This window comes from Balaenoptera borealis (assembly GCF_965194805.1).
Source record: "Balaenoptera borealis genome assembly, chromosome: 5".
Classification (NCBI taxonomy): domain Eukaryota; kingdom Metazoa; phylum Chordata; class Mammalia; order Artiodactyla; family Balaenopteridae; genus Balaenoptera; species Balaenoptera borealis.
The window spans coordinates 8,647,564-8,667,450 of record NC_138862.1 but is presented as its reverse complement, the minus strand read 5'-3'; the positions used below and the strand labels follow the sequence as shown (position 1 = coordinate 8,667,450).

The window sequence follows — 19,887 nt, the reverse complement described above, 5'->3', positions numbered from 1 at the left end:
ATTGCGGCCCACGTGACGCGTCTGCCGCCTGCGCCGCCGGCCGCTCCTGCCCGCCCGCTGGCTGACGTGGAGGGCCTGAGGCGGCGGCGGCGGCGGCGGCCCGCGTCCGAGGCTCGCGGGCTGCGGGCCCCGGTGAGTGCACACCTGGCGCGCGGCAGGGCTCCCGGATGTGTCACCTTGTCGCGCTGCAGCCGAGATGCCCGGGGAGAGGGGCCCTCCACACCCCCTCCGTGGGTGTGTGGTGAGTGTGGGTGTGTGCGCGTCGCCCCGCGTCGTTGGCCGTGGCGCCCGCGGTGTGTGTGCGCTGGTTGGGTGCCGGTGCAGGGGGGGAGTGTGTGGCCGCTTTTGTCGGTCTCAGTGGGTGTGTTTCCTTTGTCTGGTGTCTTCCTTCTTTAAGTGTGGCCCCCTCCGGGCTTCTGTGCGAGGGTGGGAGAAGCCCCTTTGTGTGCGCATCCCCCGGCCGCACGCGCACCCTCGCCGCAGTCGGTGCGCGGGTGACACCTTCGCTAGGCGGAGGGTCCGCCGGCCTGAGCGCGGGTGGGCACGCGCCCGTGTGTCCCCTCCCGGCTCCTTTGTGTCCGCGCTGGTTCTTCCCGGCGACGGCGTGGCGCCCCGGCGGTGTGGGAACCCCCGTTTGTGTTACTGCCTTTCTCCGGGGATGCGCGTTCTCCGCGCGCGTGGCCGCGCCTCCTGTAGTCGTGGCCCTCGCCTGCAGCATTGCCCGCCCGGGGGTGCGTCCTCGCGTGTCCCCGCGCGCGAGCCGCGCCTGGGTCCTGTCGAGTGCGTGATCAGGTCGTCGTTCCTGGGTGTTCGTGAAAGTTCTTGCACGCCCCTCCTCTGTGTCTTGTGTTTCCTACATCTGCGCCACCTGTTTTCGTGAGAATGGCTGCCGAGCGCGGGGAGGGGACGGGGAGGGAGAAATCAGTGCAGTGCTCCCCCGTCCCCTGCGCCTCTTCGGAGCATACTTCCTCCCCCAGCGCTAATGGGAAGGGGGGACAGCAGCGGGTCTGGCCAGCTGCGCCGTAATATTTACGATGTCAGGTGTGGCCGGTCGAGCCAGCCTGTTTTGGGGGCGGAATAAGGGGGCCAAGGGCCAAGTCAAGGCATAGGTGAATGTTGGTTGGTACCAGTGTGGCGTACTATTTTCAGAGGCGCCCTACACGCCCAAAGATCTTCGATTGCAGACTCCTTTCAAAATAATATGTACACGACACCTGGGCAAATACCTTTTAGCCGATCCTGGGCGTTCTTGATAATACTTAACGGTTCATATAGTGTTTTATGGCGTTCACGTGAATTAACTCTCTTGCTTCTGCCCAGCGTCATGGCGAGGGAAACAAGGTAGACACCGTACAGGTTTTACTCCTCCCTTGGGAGCAGTTTCCTCATAATTACAGCTCTAGTTAGGACATTCTGTATTGCAGGAAATGTGCATTTTATCCTATTAGAGACCCATTACCCATTAGAGACCCAACTACTCCTCCTCTTGCTCAAAGGTTCGTGCTCTGCGCTCAAGGGCTGCGTTTTCGTGTCTGTTTCTCGCTGTTCATTTGCTCAATTTTCTTACTCTTGCCTAATTTTCCGGGTTTTTCTTCCTTTTAATTTCTGGAAGATTTCACGCATAAAATACAGAGGGGTATCTAACCAATCCGTGATTAAGATTTACAGATGTAATTATTTTGCCGAATTTACTTCAGATCCTCTTTTTAATTTAAAAGAACTAAAATTGCAAAATATGGAGGTGCTCTCAGTTCCTGCCCCTCCTTCCGTAGAGGTTGTCACTGTGTTTAGGTTTGTGTATATCATTCCCTTGCATATTTTATACTTTGATCACGGTGAATCCATAAACAATATATAGGGTTGTGTGTTTTAAACTTTAATGGTATTAAACAATGTGTCTTTTTGCAACTTGCTTTTTTCGATCAGCATCACATTTTCAGATTTACATATGAATAAATTGGATAATTGTGTTTGGTTCATTCATTTTAATTGCTGGTATAGAATTCCATTGTATGAATATACCATAATTTACTTATCCGTTTTCCTGTTGATGGGCTTTGTTTCTGGTTTTTGACTCTAAAAACAATCCTGCAATAAACATCTTTGTACTTGTCTGCTTTGTGCACACGTTTGGAAGTTTCTCGAGAAAATACACCTAGTAGTGGATTTGCTCTATACTAGGATATATGCATCTTCAACGTAACTAAATATCACAGAAGCTCTCAAAGTGGTTGCACTAATTTTCACTCTCACTGGTATTGAGTGAAGACACCCATTTGTCACAGCCTTGCTAACACTGTATGTTACCTGACTTTTACATTTTTGCCTTCTGTTTACTGACCAGCTTCCTTATAACTTTATCTTGCGGCTAAATTTGCTTGTAGCCACCTTGGCTTCTTGCTCTAGCCCTGTGTCAGCCTATGGGTTCATCTCTCACAGTTAACTGGCTCAGTCTTTATCTCATTTGGTTCTCATAAGATTAATTCCAGTAAACATTTATTTTGTACCTAATGTATCAGTTCCAATGGTTGATGTAAGATAATTCCATGGTATGTTAGATGTACCTCTCTAATAGCGGGTGAGGTGATTTAATTACTTTTTTGCATATGATGAACGGTTTTTAAAAAATCTTCTTTCCTCTTTAATGTAATATTTGATACTTTCAAAATATGTAACATATATGCAAGTTGTGAAGCAAAACAATAAAATGAACACCTATCAACCCACCACTCAATCCAAGAATCAAAATGATCAATCCAGGAATCAAAATGACCGATATTGAATGTGCTCACCTCCAGAGTGACTACTATCCTAAATTGTGTGTGTCATTCCTTGTTTTTTAAAAAATAATTTTATCAGATATGTATACATCCCTCAACAATGTATTGTGTGGTTTCTATTGTTTTTGAATTTAAAAAAAGGAATACTGGATACAGCTTTCTGGGTCTTGCTTATTTCACTCAATGTTATGTTTCTAAGAGTCACTGATATTCAGTATAGATGTAAGTCATTAATTTTCACGGCTGTGTAATATTCTGTGGGTGAATATAACACAGTGTATGTGTTCTTCTGTTGATGAACATTTTGGTTGTTTCTAGGTTTTGCTATTTTGAAGATTCTTGTACATATCTTCTGGTACATAGTTGCAAGAATTTCTCTACTTTTCACACTGGGGTATATGACCTCTGGGAAAGTAATAAAGATTTTCTGAGGAGTACTTGGGCACAGGTAATATTAATGAATCAATTTGTGATCATTAAATTCCATGTGTACCCTTTCGTAAAACTGGTAATGCCTGAAGCCTGTGACAGAAACTTCCTCCTGGTTCTACTTTCTCACCTTCCCTCTCACAGTAGCACTTCTGCCTTAAATTAGGAATGCATAGCGCTCACTCATATGGGATCTTACCAGGGTAGTGTCCCAGTTGAAAAACTCTCCATGGAAAACAAAAGGATAATCTAAAATACATGCAGCTGTAGTGTTAGGGAGCACCTCTTTTAATCCAGACACTTCCCATCTCTTCAAGAGCTGCATTTCCAATAAAATGTAACTTTTATGTTTAATTATCAGCATATATACTAGTTATTTTTTGATCAACTCTATGCTGTAATAATTATGATGTTTTAAACCAATGATATGCCAGTTTTAAAATGTCACTGTGATACTCTAGAAATTCATCCTTTGCAATTATTTAAACTTGGGACTGAAATTTTTTAGATGTCGTTTTAAAGTGTGAAGAATATGTAATTTTTAAAGCGTGGTTTGTGAGTAAAAAAATGTTGGAATACCACTGTAGTAAGCTATTTGCTAGAAGTGGAATTGCTGGGTTATGGGGTATGAATGGTCAACTTTACAAAATGATACCAAATTGTTTTCTGAAGTGGTTGTACCAGCTTATACTTTGGCAAGCAGTTTTGTCAATTTATATACTTTGATTAGTAGTGTGTAAGAGGTATAGTTGATCTATATTCTCTGTAACACTTATTACTGTTAGACTTCTTAATATTTGTAAATCAGATGGATATGAAATGATGTGCATTGTGGTTTTAATTTGTATTTCTTGACTGCTAATGAGTTTGAGCATCTTTTCATTTGTCTGTGAACCATCTGTCCTTTTTGTTCACAAAAAAATACCTCATCATATCTTTTACCCATCTTTCTGTTGGGTTGTCTTTTAAAACTAACAAACTGGTAACATCGATCCTTTATTGAGTATACACGTTGTAAATATCTTCTTCTAGTTTGTGGTCTGTCTTTTTGCACTTCATGGTGTATTTTGCTGAACAGAAGTTCTTAATTTTAATGTAATCTAATTGGAAACTTTCCCTGCCCTGGGATTATAAAGTCGTTCTCCTGTGTTTCTCTTTAGAAGTTTTAAAATGACGCCTTTCACATTTAAGTTCATAATCCATCTGGTACTGATTTTTGTATATGGTGTGAGGTAATGATCCACATTCATTTTTTCCCCCCATGTGGCTACAGTTGACCTCACTCCGTGTATTGAATTGGCCCGCTGTTCACTAATGATCTGCTGAACCACCTCTTTTACATGTTTAATTTCTGTGTGTGTGGGTCTGTTTCTCGTTCGCCTTTCTGTGCCACTTGTCCACTTGTCTATCTCTGTGTTGATACCACACTGTCGTGATTATTAATGCTACAGCTTTACCTGAAATCTTGATATCTGGGGGGCACTTGAGTTTTAGCTGTTCTTTAACAGCTTGTCATGTGACATGAAAAACTCTTTGGGAATAAATTGGAATGATTGAAATTAGTTTGGGGGAGACTTGAAATCTTTAAGATTTGAGGTATGTATTTCCATTTATTTAGGTTTTTAATGTTTTTTGATATAGTTTTGTAAATTTTTTCTTACAGATCTAACACTTTTTAAATGTTGATTCCAGGGTTTCTAGTAGTTTTGTTGCTGTTACAAATGATGCTTTTTAGATTCTATTTTCTGACTGTTTGTTAGTTAATAGAAATTCAATGGATTTTTTTTACATTGATCTTCAGTCATCCACTTGATAAACTCTTATTCTGATACATATTCTGTAATTCTTTTGGGTTTTGTATGTGGACAGTTATATCACTTGCAAATAGTGACACTTTTGGGTTCTCCTTTCCAATTATTTTCCCTTAATTTTTTTTTTCTTGCCTTAATTTGTTGGCACACTTTTAGATCTATGTTCAGTGGATGTGATTATGGTTATTCATTAGAAGTGATTATAGAGAGCATACATGTGATTATAGTGAGACTACATGTCTTATTCCTGATTTTAAAAAATTGTTACCCCCTTAAAAATGTTTGCTATGAGTTTCTATAGATACTCTTTATTAAGTTAGGGGAATCTTTGTTTGCAGTTTTGTCACGTGCTTTTCTGCATCTGTTGACAATATCTTGTGGTTTTTCTCCTTTAATCTGTTAAGTGTAATAGATTCCAATTTATACATTTAAAAATTCTTAGTTCTCTTACATTCGTTCCTAAGATAAACGCAAATTGACCTTGATGGACTGTCTTTTTTTGAACTGGGTGGGGTTTGGTAGTATTTTATTTAGGTTTTTGTATTTGTTTATGAATGAAACCACCTGTTGTTTTTCTTTATTGACTATCTTGTCTGATTTTGGTTTTCAGGTTACACTGGCTTTATGCCATTTGCAGAGTAGTACCTTTTTTTCTCTTCCCTGGGACAGTTTGGATTGGAGTGATTTGTTTCTTAAAAGTTTGGTGGCCTTTATCTGTGAGATCATTTGGATCTAATTTTTTGTGTGTGGAGGACTGTAAATTGTTGATAATTAGCAATTGAATAGTAGTAGGACTTCAGGTTTTCCATTTCTTTTAGTCAGTTTTGGTAAATTTTATTTATTTTTAAAAATTTATTGGCATCAAGTTCATGGTATTGTCTTAATTCTCTTTAATCTCTTTTACTAGTAGTTATGTTCCCTTTTCTCATTTTGAATATTATTTGTGTGCGACTTTTTTTTCATTAATTTTGCCAAAAGTTAGTCTATTTTATTAATCTTGCCAGAGGATGAATTTTTGGCCTAATTTGTTCTATTTTTGTTTTTTAGTTCATCGATTTTTTTCTCCTTTATGATTTCCTTCCTTTTCCTTCTTTGAGTTTATTGTTTATTATTTTTCTAACTTAAATTGCATGATTAACTTACTAATTTTCAGTCATTCCTGTTTCCTACTATCAGCATGTAAAGCTATACGCTTCCTCACAGTTCATTTTTGCTTTATGTAACATGGTTTAATTTATGGTATTTTCATTAACTTTTAAATTTAAGTATTATTAAAATTCCTATTTTGATTTCTTCTCTGACTTATGTGTTTTAAAGTTTTCTTTAAAATATGCTTTAAAATTTCCAAATGTTTCTTCATTAACATTTTTCCTTTTCGTTCATTTCTTAATTGTGTTGTCAGAGAATGTATTGTATATTTTATCTTTCTGAAAACATTTGTTTGCCCTTGCTTTATGGCCTTGTACATAGGGAACTGTGATAACTATTCTGTGTGTACTTGTGAAGAGTATGTATTCTCTAGTTGTTACGTATGTGTTAGATCAGGCTTGTAAATTGTGTTCAGACTGTCTATATTAATTTTCAGTTGTTTGACCTGTCATGAGAGAGATGTAGTCTTCCACTGTTACCTTCTAACAGACTTCCTGTAGTTCTAACAGTTTTCATTTTTATGTATTTTGAGACTATTTGATTAGATACATGCAAGCTAAACATTGTTTTCCTAGTGGGTTGAACCTTTTCTGTTATGTTGTGGTTCTCTCCACGCTTAATTTTGTTTTTTGTCTTAGGGTCTGTTTGGTCTATCCCACCTTTCTTTTGGTGGTAATTTACCTGGAATAACCTTTTTCTTCATTTTCATGTCACTTTTCTTATGTCCTTAGATTTTAGGTATCTCTTACGAAGAATATATTACTAGATTTTTCTTTTAATCCAGTCAGGTAATTTATGATTTTTAATTGGTACTTTTAGAAGTTAGTTCAGGTCTCTTGGTGGTCAACTCATTTTTTTATCTAAAATTATTTTTATTTTACCCTGTTCTTGAGGATAATTTTGATGGGTATACAGTTCTAGGTTGATGCTTTATTTTCTGTTTATATGGTAAATATATTATTCTACATGCAAAGTTGTCTGCTGCCAGTTTTATTTACGGTAATTTGAAGAAAATATTATTTTTCTTCTGGCTGCATTGGATTTTCTGTCTTTGGTTTACATCTTCACTTATAAGTCTAGGTGATGATTACTTTTTATTTATTCTATTTTGGATACATGTGTTTCCTGATTCAGAATTTTGTCTTCATGAGGTCTAGAAGATTCTGAGCCTTGTGCCCTTTAAATACTTTCTCTCTGATTTTATCTATTTTCTCCTTCTGGAAATTTAACTGGATATATATGTATTAGACTGTTTCCAGATCACTTATTTTTCGTCTTTCATATTTTTCATTTCCTTGTATCTTTGCCAGAACTTAAAGTGCTGGGTAATTTCATCAGGCATATGTTCTTGTTCATCAATTTTCTCTTCACCTGTGCCTGATCATCTGTTTGACCCATGTGTTTTATTTTCCTTTACTTTTAACAATTATATTTTTAATTTCTTAAAGTATCACTCGGTTCTTTCTTGGCTATACCCAGTCATTTTTTATAGTCTCATGTTGCTTGCTCATTTTTTTGAATCTATATTCTGTAGACTGGCAATCCCAATGTCTGATGTCCTCAGGGGTCTAAATGTATTGCTTGTTTTTTCTGTTGCCTCCCTTATGGTGGATTGTCACCTCCTGTGCTTAGAGATTTTCAATTATGAACTTCTGATTGATTGATCTTTCTCTGTGGGAATTTTGAGAGTCTGATTTGGGGGTACTTTCCTTCTGATAGGATTTGTATTAGCTTTGGCTGGGAGCTTTACGTGGGACCAACCTTTCAGTTTTCTCACTTTGCTTTTGGCCCATGATCCCACTATTGCTCTTGGCATTATGATTTATCATTGTTGACTGTCAGGTTTAGTTTCTAGCTAGAGGTTTGTTGCTTTGGGGGGAAAGGGTGGTTTTAAGTGTTGGCTATTTCTATGAGCTCAGCAAAATTTAAAAAATCTAGCATCCACTTTGTTTTGCAGTCATGGAGTGCCCCATTAGTTCATCATAATTGATGGACTCAGAAGTCCTTTACATTAGTATTTAATTTTTGTAGTATATTCATTTTAGTTTGTGTTAGGAAAAAAAATTCTGTCTTACCAAACTTAAGATTTCTTGGTGGTAACAAACTTTCTATTAATACAAGCTTACATCTAAGTTAAAAGTTGAGTTAGTCTAAATAAAAATATTAAATAGGTAACAGTACAGTTGACAAGTGGATTTGGCAAAGTTTTCTACTTTGGGGTATGCAAGTTAAAAATTTGGGAAGCACTGAGATAGGGAATCAAGATGAGTAGGACACAGTGTGCCCTCTGGACATAGTGAACCTACAGAGAGAAACCTGTAATGACCAAACAGTATGAAAATTGCTGTCAAAAAGATATGAGTAGGGTGCTCAGGGCTTACAGAGAAGCGGTGCAAAAATAAACTTGGTGGTAGTGAGAAGTTCAGGAAATGCTTCCTGCAATCGAGTATTAAGGACTGGTAGGCATTCTGGTTGCAGAATAAGCTTTGTTTAGAAATGACAGACACCTGAGTATGACTGGCTTCTACGTTGCATGTCACGGAGTGACTAGAGAAATGCAGGAACAGGATCACAAAAGGCCTTCTGTGCTATAGTAAGGAGTTTGGACTTTATCCTGAAGATGATGAGAAGCTGCTGAATTATTTTAAGCAGTAAAGTGTTATGATCAGAGTTTTAGGGGATGCCAAGATTGAAGGCAAGTCACCAATTAAGAAACTGCTTGTTTAAGTAGTTCAGAGGAGAAAAGATGGAGCTACAACCAAGGCATTGGCAGTGGCCATGAAGAGGTGTATGTGGTAATTTTGGATTCCTTAGAGGAGTCGAAAGGACAGGACTTCATGGTCAGGTTGGTTAGGAATGTGGAAGGAGACTGGGGGAGTCTAGATTGACCTCCAGATTTCTGGTTTGGGTAACCAGGTGGCATGTAGAGCAATTAACTGGTAACATACAGAAAGAGGAAAGAACTTGGTTTCATTTGTTCTTGAGGAAAAAGATAAGTTTGTTTTTGAACTTACTGAATCTGAGAGGCTTGCGGGACATCTTGGTTAAGACCCAGTAGCAGTCGACAGGGAGGGTCTAGAAGTCATGAGATGCAACCCAGCCTGGAGAGATTTGAGAGTCTTCAGCATTTGGACATGTCAGCCGTGGTTTGCTACAGTGAGTATGAGGTAATTTAAAGTAGTACACAGATAAAAAAATTTTAATAGTTAGGAATTTAACGTGTCTGAAAAACGTAAGCTGTATTTCACACCTATAATATCATGGATATTATCACTTAGGCCAAGTGAGCCCAAAAAGAAGAGAATATTAAGTAAATAAAATACGTGGGATCTGTGGAAATGGCAAAAATTGTGGTGAAGCTATGCAAATGATGGAAGTTCAGAAAGTGCTGTTTTAAGCCATGGGTATGGTGGATAAGGTCACCCAAGGAGAGAGTAAGCGTGAGAAGAAAAGAGAGTTGACATTTGGGTGGCGGGGAATGGAGAAGAAGAGCCCATGGAGACTGAGGAAGAGCAGCCAGAAGAATAGGAGGAGAACGAGAAGATGGTCTTTGGAGTCCAAATGAAGAGTTCTGAGAAGGAGGAAGTGGTCAACAGCGTCAAGTAAGTTGTAAGCTGAAAAGTGCTCTTTGGAATTAGCAATTAAGGGAGACCATTTAGTTAGAGGCATCCAAATAGCAGATTAAAAAAACATTTATCTAATATGTTAATGTTAGCTGATATTTGTAGCGTTTCCTATATACTGTGTGCTATTAAAAGCACTTTGAATGAGTTAATGGATTAATCAGATAGGTAGGGTTGCTGTCCTCATTTGATTCAGTGAGGAAACTGAAGCCTACAGAGGTTAAGTAACTTGTCCAAGATCACACACTCAGGAAATGGGAGAGCCAGGATTCAAGGCCAGGCAGTCTGGTTCCAGAGTCCATGCTCTTAACCACTATGCCGCATCGCCTCTCTGGTTAAAACAAAACAGAAAATAAAAGTAACACCAATGTCGTAATTACGGTACAGTTGGTGTAGGGCGTGGTATCAGTGAGATATGCCAGGCTGTGACTGACCAGCATGGTGTCACAGTGGCCCAGTCTGCCAGGTATGAGCACGTTAATTGTATTGTAACTGATGCCACGATGGTGATGTGTGGGCTGTGACAGACCGTTCTTGGCTCTTTCTGTATTTATATACAAAAAACATTTGCAAGACAAATGAGTCTAAAAGTGTATATATTTCCCAGAATAGCATATGTCCCATATTATGTGCCATACTTTGGGTGCTAAAATGTCTTTTTATTTTTTCTAATCATTGTTTACTTTTGGAGTTAAATTCTCTAAACTCTGGAAGTATTGTTCATCTAGAACAGGTCAGGTTCCGGACATTGTAGATATCCGGTCTACTGGAAAAGGTCGCTAACGGCTTTACTGAAGCAGCTTCCCTTAAATGGTGGAAGTGGAAACCCAATATTAGGAAAGTGAAAATAAACGAAAATGGAGGATTTGAATGGCAGAAAAGGAAGAATTCTTGATGAGGTTGAAGAATGTGGTAGGAGATAGGGGAGATGTAAGTCGTAATGATTCCTGGGTGTGGTTGGAGAGGAGCTAATCAGAGTTAAAGATTTAAAAACTGGTTGAGACCTGGGCAGTGGTCCAGGGTGTGGCCTTGTGAAGGAAGAGCCGAGGTGAGGTGGGCCGCGAATTTCATTTTAGTTGAGAAGGTGGTTGCGCTGCAAGGCTAGAGTGCTGAAGGGTTGTCCACACGGACGTTGCTGTGGCTGGAACGATGACTGGAGGAAAGAGGCGAACACTGTGAACTAGTTGCCCGTGTTCTTAAACGTGACAACAGCCAGGCGGCAGCTAGACGGCAGTGACAACGAAACGTAGATCTAGTGAAATACAGTGTTTGAGAGGAAACTGTGGAATCAGAAGACCTAGGTTTGAATCCTGCCTAGCTTGGTGACCTTGAGCAAATTACTTAGTTTTGCTATGCATGTTTTCCATCTGTACAGTGACCACGATAATAATTGGGCCTGCGAAGAATTGCTGTGAGGATCAGTGAGATGGTACGCGTAAAACGCCTGGTACAACATAGGACAAATGGTACTGGCAGTTTGCTAGGAAGGTGGTCATTGGTCTTCGCTTCTGATATTGTGAGGTTGTTGTACAGCAAATTGGGCATAAGAAGAAGGATTACTTAAAAGAAACAGATGTGTTTTCCAAGGACTGATGGTGGTCTTGCTTAGGAAAAAAGAAACTTGGTTTATCATAACCGTAGTGGGATAATAGTGGTAAAGTGAACAGGTATAAAAAATGGTGTTAATGGTGGTGCTGGTGATGATAGGAAAAGAAAGCCACTACTTGGGCAAGAGTTACAAGTAATAAAATGCTGCATTTTCCAGTGATATTTAGGTTTTGTAGCCATTCACTGATAGCTATACATTTTTGTTATTGAGCTTTCTTCAGGGGAACACACTTTAGTCTGAAACTCTAGCCCTAATTCCCCTTCCCCCCACTGAAGTACTTGTTTTAAGAGCATGGTCGCTGATAATGTAAGGGGCGTTGCTGCTGCTGCAGCCTGTGCTGTAGTTGTTGTGAGAGCATTAGGAGCAGCGATTGCTGGGAGGATGGCAGGTCTGGATGCGGCTGTGAGGGGTTAGGAGGCTGCATACTCTCCCTGTACCACTTCAGCTCTGCCCCTTTGCCCGGGACAGACACACACACTGAGGCATGGATAGGAGAATATGAACAGCTGAGAGGACACCGTTTTCTCAGTGGAGTCAGGATTTAGTTCCAGCCCGGAGGTTGAGAATGTGGCAGAGTTTCTGTATGATGAAACAGCATATTTCACAGAGGCAGTAAAAGCAGTTGGGGTAAAAGGGCAGCAGTGGAAAGATGTCTTTTGTTCATTCATCTAGGCACATACAAAGATGAATAAGATGCCCTTATCTTCCATCTAAAGGAGATATGTAAACAGTTAAATTCAGGGTAGAGATGGTGATTCTTTGAACCTGACAAAAAGAAGAAATAGATTAAACTGATACTCGAGGAGAGTCAAGGGGAAAAACTAGCGAATGAGGATGAGAATCTTCCAGAGCTCAATGTTCTCATTGGAGAACTTGGTCACTTGGGGTGTAAGTTCCAAGTATTTTTCAGATATACCATAGAAGCTAGGAAAACTGCTTCTCATATCATCTCAAATGATTTAATTATTGATTTGGGTTTTGTTGTCTCTTAGGATGGTGCACCATGGACGATTTTGCCCTGGGAAATTTCACTGTAGCAGATTATGCCTTGTTAGAAGAGTGCCCTTATGTGGATGATTGTGTCTTTGCCTCCGAATTTATGTCCAATGATTATGTTCGTGTGACTCAACTTTACTGTGACGGGGTGGTAAGTAGATTTCTTAACCTTTTTTTTTTTTTGACTGCACCGCGTGGCATGCGGGATCTTAGTTTCCTGACCAGGGGATCAAACCCGTGCCCTCTGCAGTGGAAGTGCAGTCTTAACTACTGGACCGCCAGGGAAATCCCCTTAACTTTTTGTTTTTAACAGTATGTATTCTTAAAGTTTTCTTTTTTTTTTAAATTGAGGTATAATAGACATATGACATTAGTTTCAGATGTACAACATAAGGATTCAGTATATGTATATATCATGAGATCAACATAATAAGTTTAGTTAACGTCCATCACCATACATAGTTACACATTTTTTTTCCTTCTTATGAGAACCTTTAAGATTTACTTCTTGAAGGTTTTGTGGTATAGAGCTATCTGAGTAAAGACATTTTTGTGCTACACGAGATTTGATAGGGAGATGTGTATGGGTTTTGAAGAGGTCATTTCAGACGGAAAAGTAAGCAGTGTCTCAACAAGGAGAATGTGCAGTGCTGGTGAAAGCTTGTTTTCTGAATGGAGATGAGACTAAAGGCTCTCAGGGAGAGCCATAGAACGGACTGGGGGAAACACTGAAAAGGCCAAAAGACTCATTGGTTGAAGATGTTGTATTCAAAGTGTAAAAGTAAACGTACTGTAAGTTTTTAGTTCAGTATTGATAACCCTTACATTAAAAATCAAGGACTGTTACTTTTGCATTTACCAGATACAAGTCAAAAGAATTTTTTTCTTTTTCAGGGTAGACAGTATAAAGATTATACCCAAAGTGAGGGAAACTTAGGTGAGTACTTTGGTATTTTAATTTTAATTTGTTGAAACAGTTATCAAGGGAGGTTCATGCATTCACATCAACATAACAGACTTATATATCTTTACAAAGTTTATTCTTTATTATTCTTTTTCACTAGAAATTAAAAAACCTTTCTTTGTTAAAATAGAGTTTTAGCTAACACTTAGATATTCTTAACATCTGACAGGTTAAAATATTTCATCCATTCATTTCTTACCTTTCCATATCCATTTTTGTCTTTTCCCTTAACAGTGTCGATTCATTCCAAAATGAGGCACAAAATATTAATATAAAACTTTTTCTTTTTAATTAAGAGTTTGACATCTGCACTATGTGGTGTAGTAAACCTGTTTCTATCCTGCAAGATTACTGTGATGCCATTAAAATACACGTCTTCTGGCCACTTCTGTTTCAACGTCAACACAGTTCTGTAATATCACGGTTGCACCCCTGTGTGGAGGCGAAGTAAGTTACTGCTTATTAACCCATTTTGTATGAACAGTGAGAGTGTGTTGCCCAGTACTGAGGAATGCCAAGTGCAATGGAAGGCTTATGTCTCATTCTTGTATACTGTTCAACTCTACTTTCGTTTAATGGAGTGGAAAAAGTTAATACTTGGGATTTGGATATGAATGAATAATCATGGTAACATTATAATGAATGAAACTCTGAAGAGCGTTAGATGGTAGATTTGAAGCTGAATAAGGAAAAATTAATATGCTTGTTTATAAATACCAGTATTATAGTACAGAAGAAAGAAAAAAGTATAGTATTTTGTCTACCTAATAAACAACTTATTATTACCTAGAGTGACATAACAGAACTTAATTTTATTCAAATAGTTTAAATTGAGGTATAGCATATAGTTGTGTGTAAGATTCAATGGATTTTATATATGAGACCCTAATCTTTTAAAAAATAAATTTATCTTTAAGCAGTTCTCATGCTTCTGAGATAAGTTTGAAGAAATTACAACATCTTGAGTTGATGGAAGATATTGTGGATTTGGCAAAGAAAGCTGCGGTAAGTGATAGAATGTGTTCCTCTCCCGCATTTCAAGAATATAGATATTTATATGGTATTAGGCCCATGTTACTAATTTATAGTGGCTAACGGGTAATAGTTAACCTGAGCTTGTTCTGCTATCCATGAGTTTGTGCTGTGTATTTGAAAGATCAGGTAGATGGCTGTTTTCATGGTTCTGACATGACATGATGAGAACCAGGCCTGCTCCTTGTCGTTAACAAATAGACATTAGAATTTGTCACAAATGGAAGTGTGCACCTGGTTCACAGAAACCTTTGCCGCAGGTTCTAAAAGTGATGGGTTCTATCTTGTAACGTAAAATCATGCCACTGTTAGCACCACCACAACAAATATTTTTTCTTTGGGGTAAACTTTATCATGTCAGATTTGAGGAGGTATCCCTGTACTACACTGAGGGTTTTTTTTCCCTTGAAAGCCATTTCATAATTTTTCTCATTTCAGTTGGTTATGGAGCCAAGTGTTTTTCTTGATAATTCTGATTGCAAACTTAAATTTAGAAAGGGCATTCTGATATTTATTTCCTGCAGATTAATCCTCTGCAGCAATTTATATCAGCCAGTGTAATTTTTTTAAAATTTTATTTATTTATTTTTGGCTGCGTTGGGTCTTCGTTGCTGCGTGCGGGCTTTCTCTGGTTGTGGAGAGCGGGGGCTACTCTTCGTTGCAGTGCACGGGCTTCTCATTGCAGTGGCTTCTCTTGTTGCGGAGCACGGGCTTAGTAGTTGTGGCACACGGGCTTCAGCAGTTGTGGCTCGCGGGCTCCAGAGCGGAGGCTCAGCAGTTGTGGCGCACGGGCTCAGCAGCTCCGCGGCATGTGGGATCCTCCCTGACCAGGGTTCAAACCTGTGTCCCTCGCATTGGCAGGTGGACTCCCAACCACTGCGCCACCAGGGAAGCCCAGCCAGTGTAATTTTATTAAAAAATGTAGGTGTAATGAACCATACCTCTAAAAGTTTAAAATCCATACATCTAAAAGTTAAACTAAATCATTTTGTTATTAGAACCCTGTGTAAGACTATTTCTGACTTGTTTTAGGGTCCTTAAGAGGTAAATTGCGCATGAAAGTGCTGTAGAAAGTGGACTACTATGTACATAACAGTAGTATTCCTAAAATGTAGAATTTTTTTTTCCACTAGAAAATTAAAGTATGATTGGCCGAATAAGGAAAAAAATGTTTTGTCTTTTCTGTTTTGCAGAATGATTCATTCTTTATTGGAGGCTTATTGAGAATTGGTTATAAAATAGAAAATGTAAGTGTTAACATGGGAATACGATACAACCACTTTGAATAAGTGGCAGTTTTCTCACTTCTCATTGCCCCCTGTATCAATACTAGGCCCACAGAGTCAACATTTTATAGGTAACATTTAGAAGTACTGATTTCTATATTTTGCCTAAGCAATCTCCTTGTTTGGGGAGTTTGCATTATTACCATTTTTTTCCCCATATATGTAGTGTAATTTTGAGCCTCCTTACAAGTTGATTGTTTTTTCTCTTTCAGATTATTTACCTGGCATATGTTCTCTCCCAAATGAAATTATTAGGCCCCTGGTGTGAACATTTTTTGTTACACAATTACTAGATGATCTCCAGATACATTGTAGGATCTTAGCTCCCCGACCAGGGATTGAACCTGGGCCCTCAGCAGTAAGAGCACAGAGTCCTAATCACTGGACTGCCAGGAAATTCCCAATAAACCAATTTTTAATGCTACTGGTGACATAAACATGTACATGTTTCCCTTAACATGTTGACACCAGCGTTGATGACTTCATTATTTAATTTCTGAAATCTTTTCCGACACGAGAAGTATGAATTATACTTCTGTGAACTCTGGACCCTTCGTGAAGGTCATTGCACTGAGTGCTCATTTGCCCAACCATGCCCTCCTCTTGTTGCCTATATGCTTATTTTTCTCTTTGCCACAGACCATTTAAAGTACATAGTCCCTTTAGTGAACCTTAATAGATACCGTTAATCTTAAGGTAAGGATGGAAGTCCTAGTTTAGATGAGATCTGAGACCCCTATTCACCTTGTGTTACTGTACTCTCCTGCTACCTAGGGCAGCCTCTGGCCAGGTTGTAGACCTCAACTTCCAGGTCTTTAATCATTGCAGCAGCATCCTGGGCTCTGAGGGTGGCCTGAGGTTACCTGAAGATATAACATATGTGAGTCTGTGGTCTCTGTTAACTTGTGTGTTGGGGTCTAGCTATTCTAGGTTACATGCTATAGTAATGAAAACATGAGGTTGTACAAGTTTCGTAATAAGAATCTGAAATACTATATAAGATAAATTTATAATGCCACATGTAAACTTACAATTAATACACAAATCACATTTTTCATCCCTCTTTTTGAAACAGAAAATCTTGGCAATGGAAGAAGCTTTGAATTGGGTGAAATACACAGGCGATGTAACAATTTTACCTAGGTTAGGAGCAGTTGACAATTGTTGGCCTATGTTAAGTATTTTCTTTACTGAATGTAAGTATAAATGCTTTAAATTGTTACTTGACTCAGTTTTATAAAGGTATTATTTTGGAAAATAGAACGTGTAGCTGTGATTTCTTGTTTATCTTAGGATTTTAAAAAATGTTTTTCTCTTATGAGTAAAAGCCTGAATAAGAGAACTTTAACCCTGTAGTTAATTATATTCTGTATTTCTTATCATGATGATATCTGTGATGTTAATACTTTTTAAACATCCTAGCAAATGGATGCCATAAATTATTAATATATAATACCCAAAGAGACCACACTGGGGCTCATGTATTCTCATTCATAAGAGAAGTAACTGAGCTAAGATTATAATTTTCATTTCTCTGATGAATTTGTTATTCTTATATATGATGAAGCTGCCTTATATATTTTTTACCTTGTGAAATATTTTTCTCTAAAATATTTGAATGTTAGAACTGTTTTTATAGGGATCTTGAAACAGAAAGTATTTGGCTCTTTAGTTGATAATGACTGATAATTTGCCATTTCCATTTGCCATTTTGAGTAGAGGGCACATTTTGTACTCTTGACCTGAGTGTTAGAGAGAAATTAAGCTTAAATATGAAGACAGGTTTTTCTTTTTTTTTAAAAAATAAATTTATTTACTTATTTTTGGCTGTGTTGGTTAGTTGTGGGGAGAGGGGCTACTTTTTGTTGTGGTGTGCAGACTTCTCATTATGGTGGCTTCTCGTTGCAGAGCATGGGCTCTAGGCATGCAGGCTTCAGTAGTTGTGGCACATGGGCTCAGTAGTTGTGGCGCATGGGGTTAGTTGCTCCGCAGCATGTGGGATCTTCTTGGACCAGGGCTCGATCCTGTGTCCCCTGCATTGGCAGGTGGATTCTTAAGCACTGTGCCACCAGGGAAGCCCCAAGACAGGTTTTCCTGATGTTTATTGGACGGTGGGCTGTATTACGTTGATAGAGGTTGTTCTCTTCGTTGTTTTGGAAGCCTTTAATTATAGCCTAGATTTTATGGTGGAAGTAAAGGACCAGTATCATGTACTGGGCACCCATTTGGGCTCGTTTCTGACTCTCTCTCTCTGTTCTCTCTTTTTATAATAGTTCTGCCAGGTAGATGCTGTGATCCTATTTTAGAAATGAGCAAACTTTGAGAGGTTAAATGATATTTCTTTAGTCTATTAAGTAGTAGAACCTAGATGAGAAGTCAGGTCTCTCTGATCTCAAAGTCCGGGTTTTTGTTCTATAATCTTAATCTGTCCGTTTAGTATTAGTTTACTTTATTTGGTCACCTTCCAAAATTCTTTCTTCAATCTTAAATTTTAGATACTGCTTTTGCCTTGGAAATGAATATGTTTGGCTAGAAGCGTAACTATAGTTTTGTTGCAATAAAATTATTATTTACCACTTAAAATCTTTTTTATAGAACAGCTTAAAATACAGAAAATTGAGGTCTGATAAACTTCTAACATAAATTTTGGTTATTACCTACTGCATTTTAATTAGTTTATTAAATTTTTATGAGAATAATATTTCAAAAAATGTCAAATTTTAACATGAGAGTCAAAATGTTGAATTAAGACATTTTAAATTCTTCATTTTTTTTATATTAAACACATTTTAGAAAGTAGTTTCTCAGGTTTTTGTTTTCAGAAATTTTAGTTAAACTTTGTGCCAGGTACACCATAGCTCAATAATGTTTGTTGAATTGACTTGAGTAATTATGAGGCCTATTTGGAATGTGTTATGACAGAGCACTGTTAACCACAATTAGAACTAGAGTAATAATAAACAAGATTTTTAAATGCTAGAAATAAAACAGATTAGATTCTTAGCACGCAATGAATCTAATGTGCTCTGAAACATTTTATCAGCTGTTTATTAAAAATATATTATTGATACATGTAAAAGATTATAAGAAACATTATTTAGAAAGTATAACATCTTGAACTTTACATACTCAATCTACGTAGCCTAAGAATTAGAACATTAACAATACGACTTTGTTTTTTTTAAACAAATGTTCTCTCACTCTCTCCTAAAAATAAAATTTAGACAAGTATCACATTACTAAAGTTGTAACAGAAAACTGCAATTTGCTTGAAGAATTTAAAACTCAAAGTTGTGCGGAGTGTCTAGAGGTGAGAATAAATATTTACTTGTAAGTATATTTTAAGATTTGCTTGTTAAAACTTTTATTAACACTCAGAGGAAAGTTCAGTAAAACTGCTGTCAGTACACAAGGAACTACTATAAAATTTGATAACATATTTGAGGGAAATTTTTAATAAATTTTGATTGGAATATTTATTTTGGAAGAGGAAGCCATCTTGATCAGAATTTTCTAATGTTATAGATTTTAAGAGTTAATTGAAAATAGAAATTTGATTTTTTTTAAATTAAAAGGCTTTTAATTAGTTGAGGGAATATGATTTTTCTTTGCCACCAGCTTTATTGACGTGTAATTCACATGCCATACAATTCGCTCATAGGAAATATGATTTTAACTAAATTTTTAAAAAGGGACGTAGGAAAATATTTAATATTCTATTTAATTCTCTAGCTAAAGCCATTGATATAATCCAGTAAATAATAGTTAATTTGTTTATTTTGAAAATGTGAAGGTTTGAGGTGAAAAGTTTTAGTTATATCTGTAGCGTCTTTGATTTCATTTTTTGTTGTTGGTTGTTTTTTTTTTGTTTTTATTTCATCCTTGCTATAGGTCACCTCATTTTTTGGGGGGGGCAGTTAGTCTAATCAACAATGCCTATATGTTATTGATTTATATATTATTTTTTAAGCGCTCAGGTTTGTTGAATAACATCACATTTTCTGACCTAAAATTAAAATTCTACTTGGATCTTATTTCTTTTCTGCATATGCAGGCATATCAAGGTCTGTTTAAAAGTGGGCCTGCCAAATACGGTACACAAGGGGTAAATTGTTAGTGTTATTCATAATGTGATGGCTTTGTTTACTTTTTAATATCCCTTTATCAAAGTTAGCGTCGAGTCATTAGAGGCAGACAGGTTTCTTTAA

General features: G+C 37.8%; 1 protein-coding gene across 15 annotated transcripts in view; it reads left to right on the top strand.

The window, feature by feature from the left end:
• The first annotated feature begins 16 nt into the window (after positions 1–16).
• TTC3 (tetratricopeptide repeat domain 3) overlaps positions 17–19,887 on the top strand; it is a 136,379-nt gene continuing 116,508 nt past the window's right edge. For 2 of the 15 annotated variants that reach the window (XM_082394568.1, XM_082394552.1), the window contains exons 1-8: positions 88–241; positions 12,394–12,548; positions 13,292–13,334; positions 13,658–13,808; positions 14,279–14,366; positions 15,587–15,640; positions 16,755–16,875; positions 18,904–18,989. In XM_082394568.1, the coding sequence (XP_082250694.1) occupies positions 12,405–12,548; positions 13,292–13,334; positions 13,658–13,808; positions 14,279–14,366; positions 15,587–15,640; positions 16,755–16,875; positions 18,904–18,989 (687 nt within the window). In that variant the 5' untranslated portion in view covers positions 88–241; positions 12,394–12,404. Of the gene's footprint in view, positions 242–3,107; positions 3,229–4,943; positions 9,772–12,393; positions 12,549–13,291; positions 13,335–13,657; positions 13,809–14,278; positions 14,367–15,586; positions 15,641–16,754; positions 16,876–18,903; positions 18,990–19,887 lie in introns of those variants that run through there. The other 13 variants (XM_082394555.1, XM_082394557.1, XM_082394565.1 and 10 more) reach the window with 12 other exon arrangements.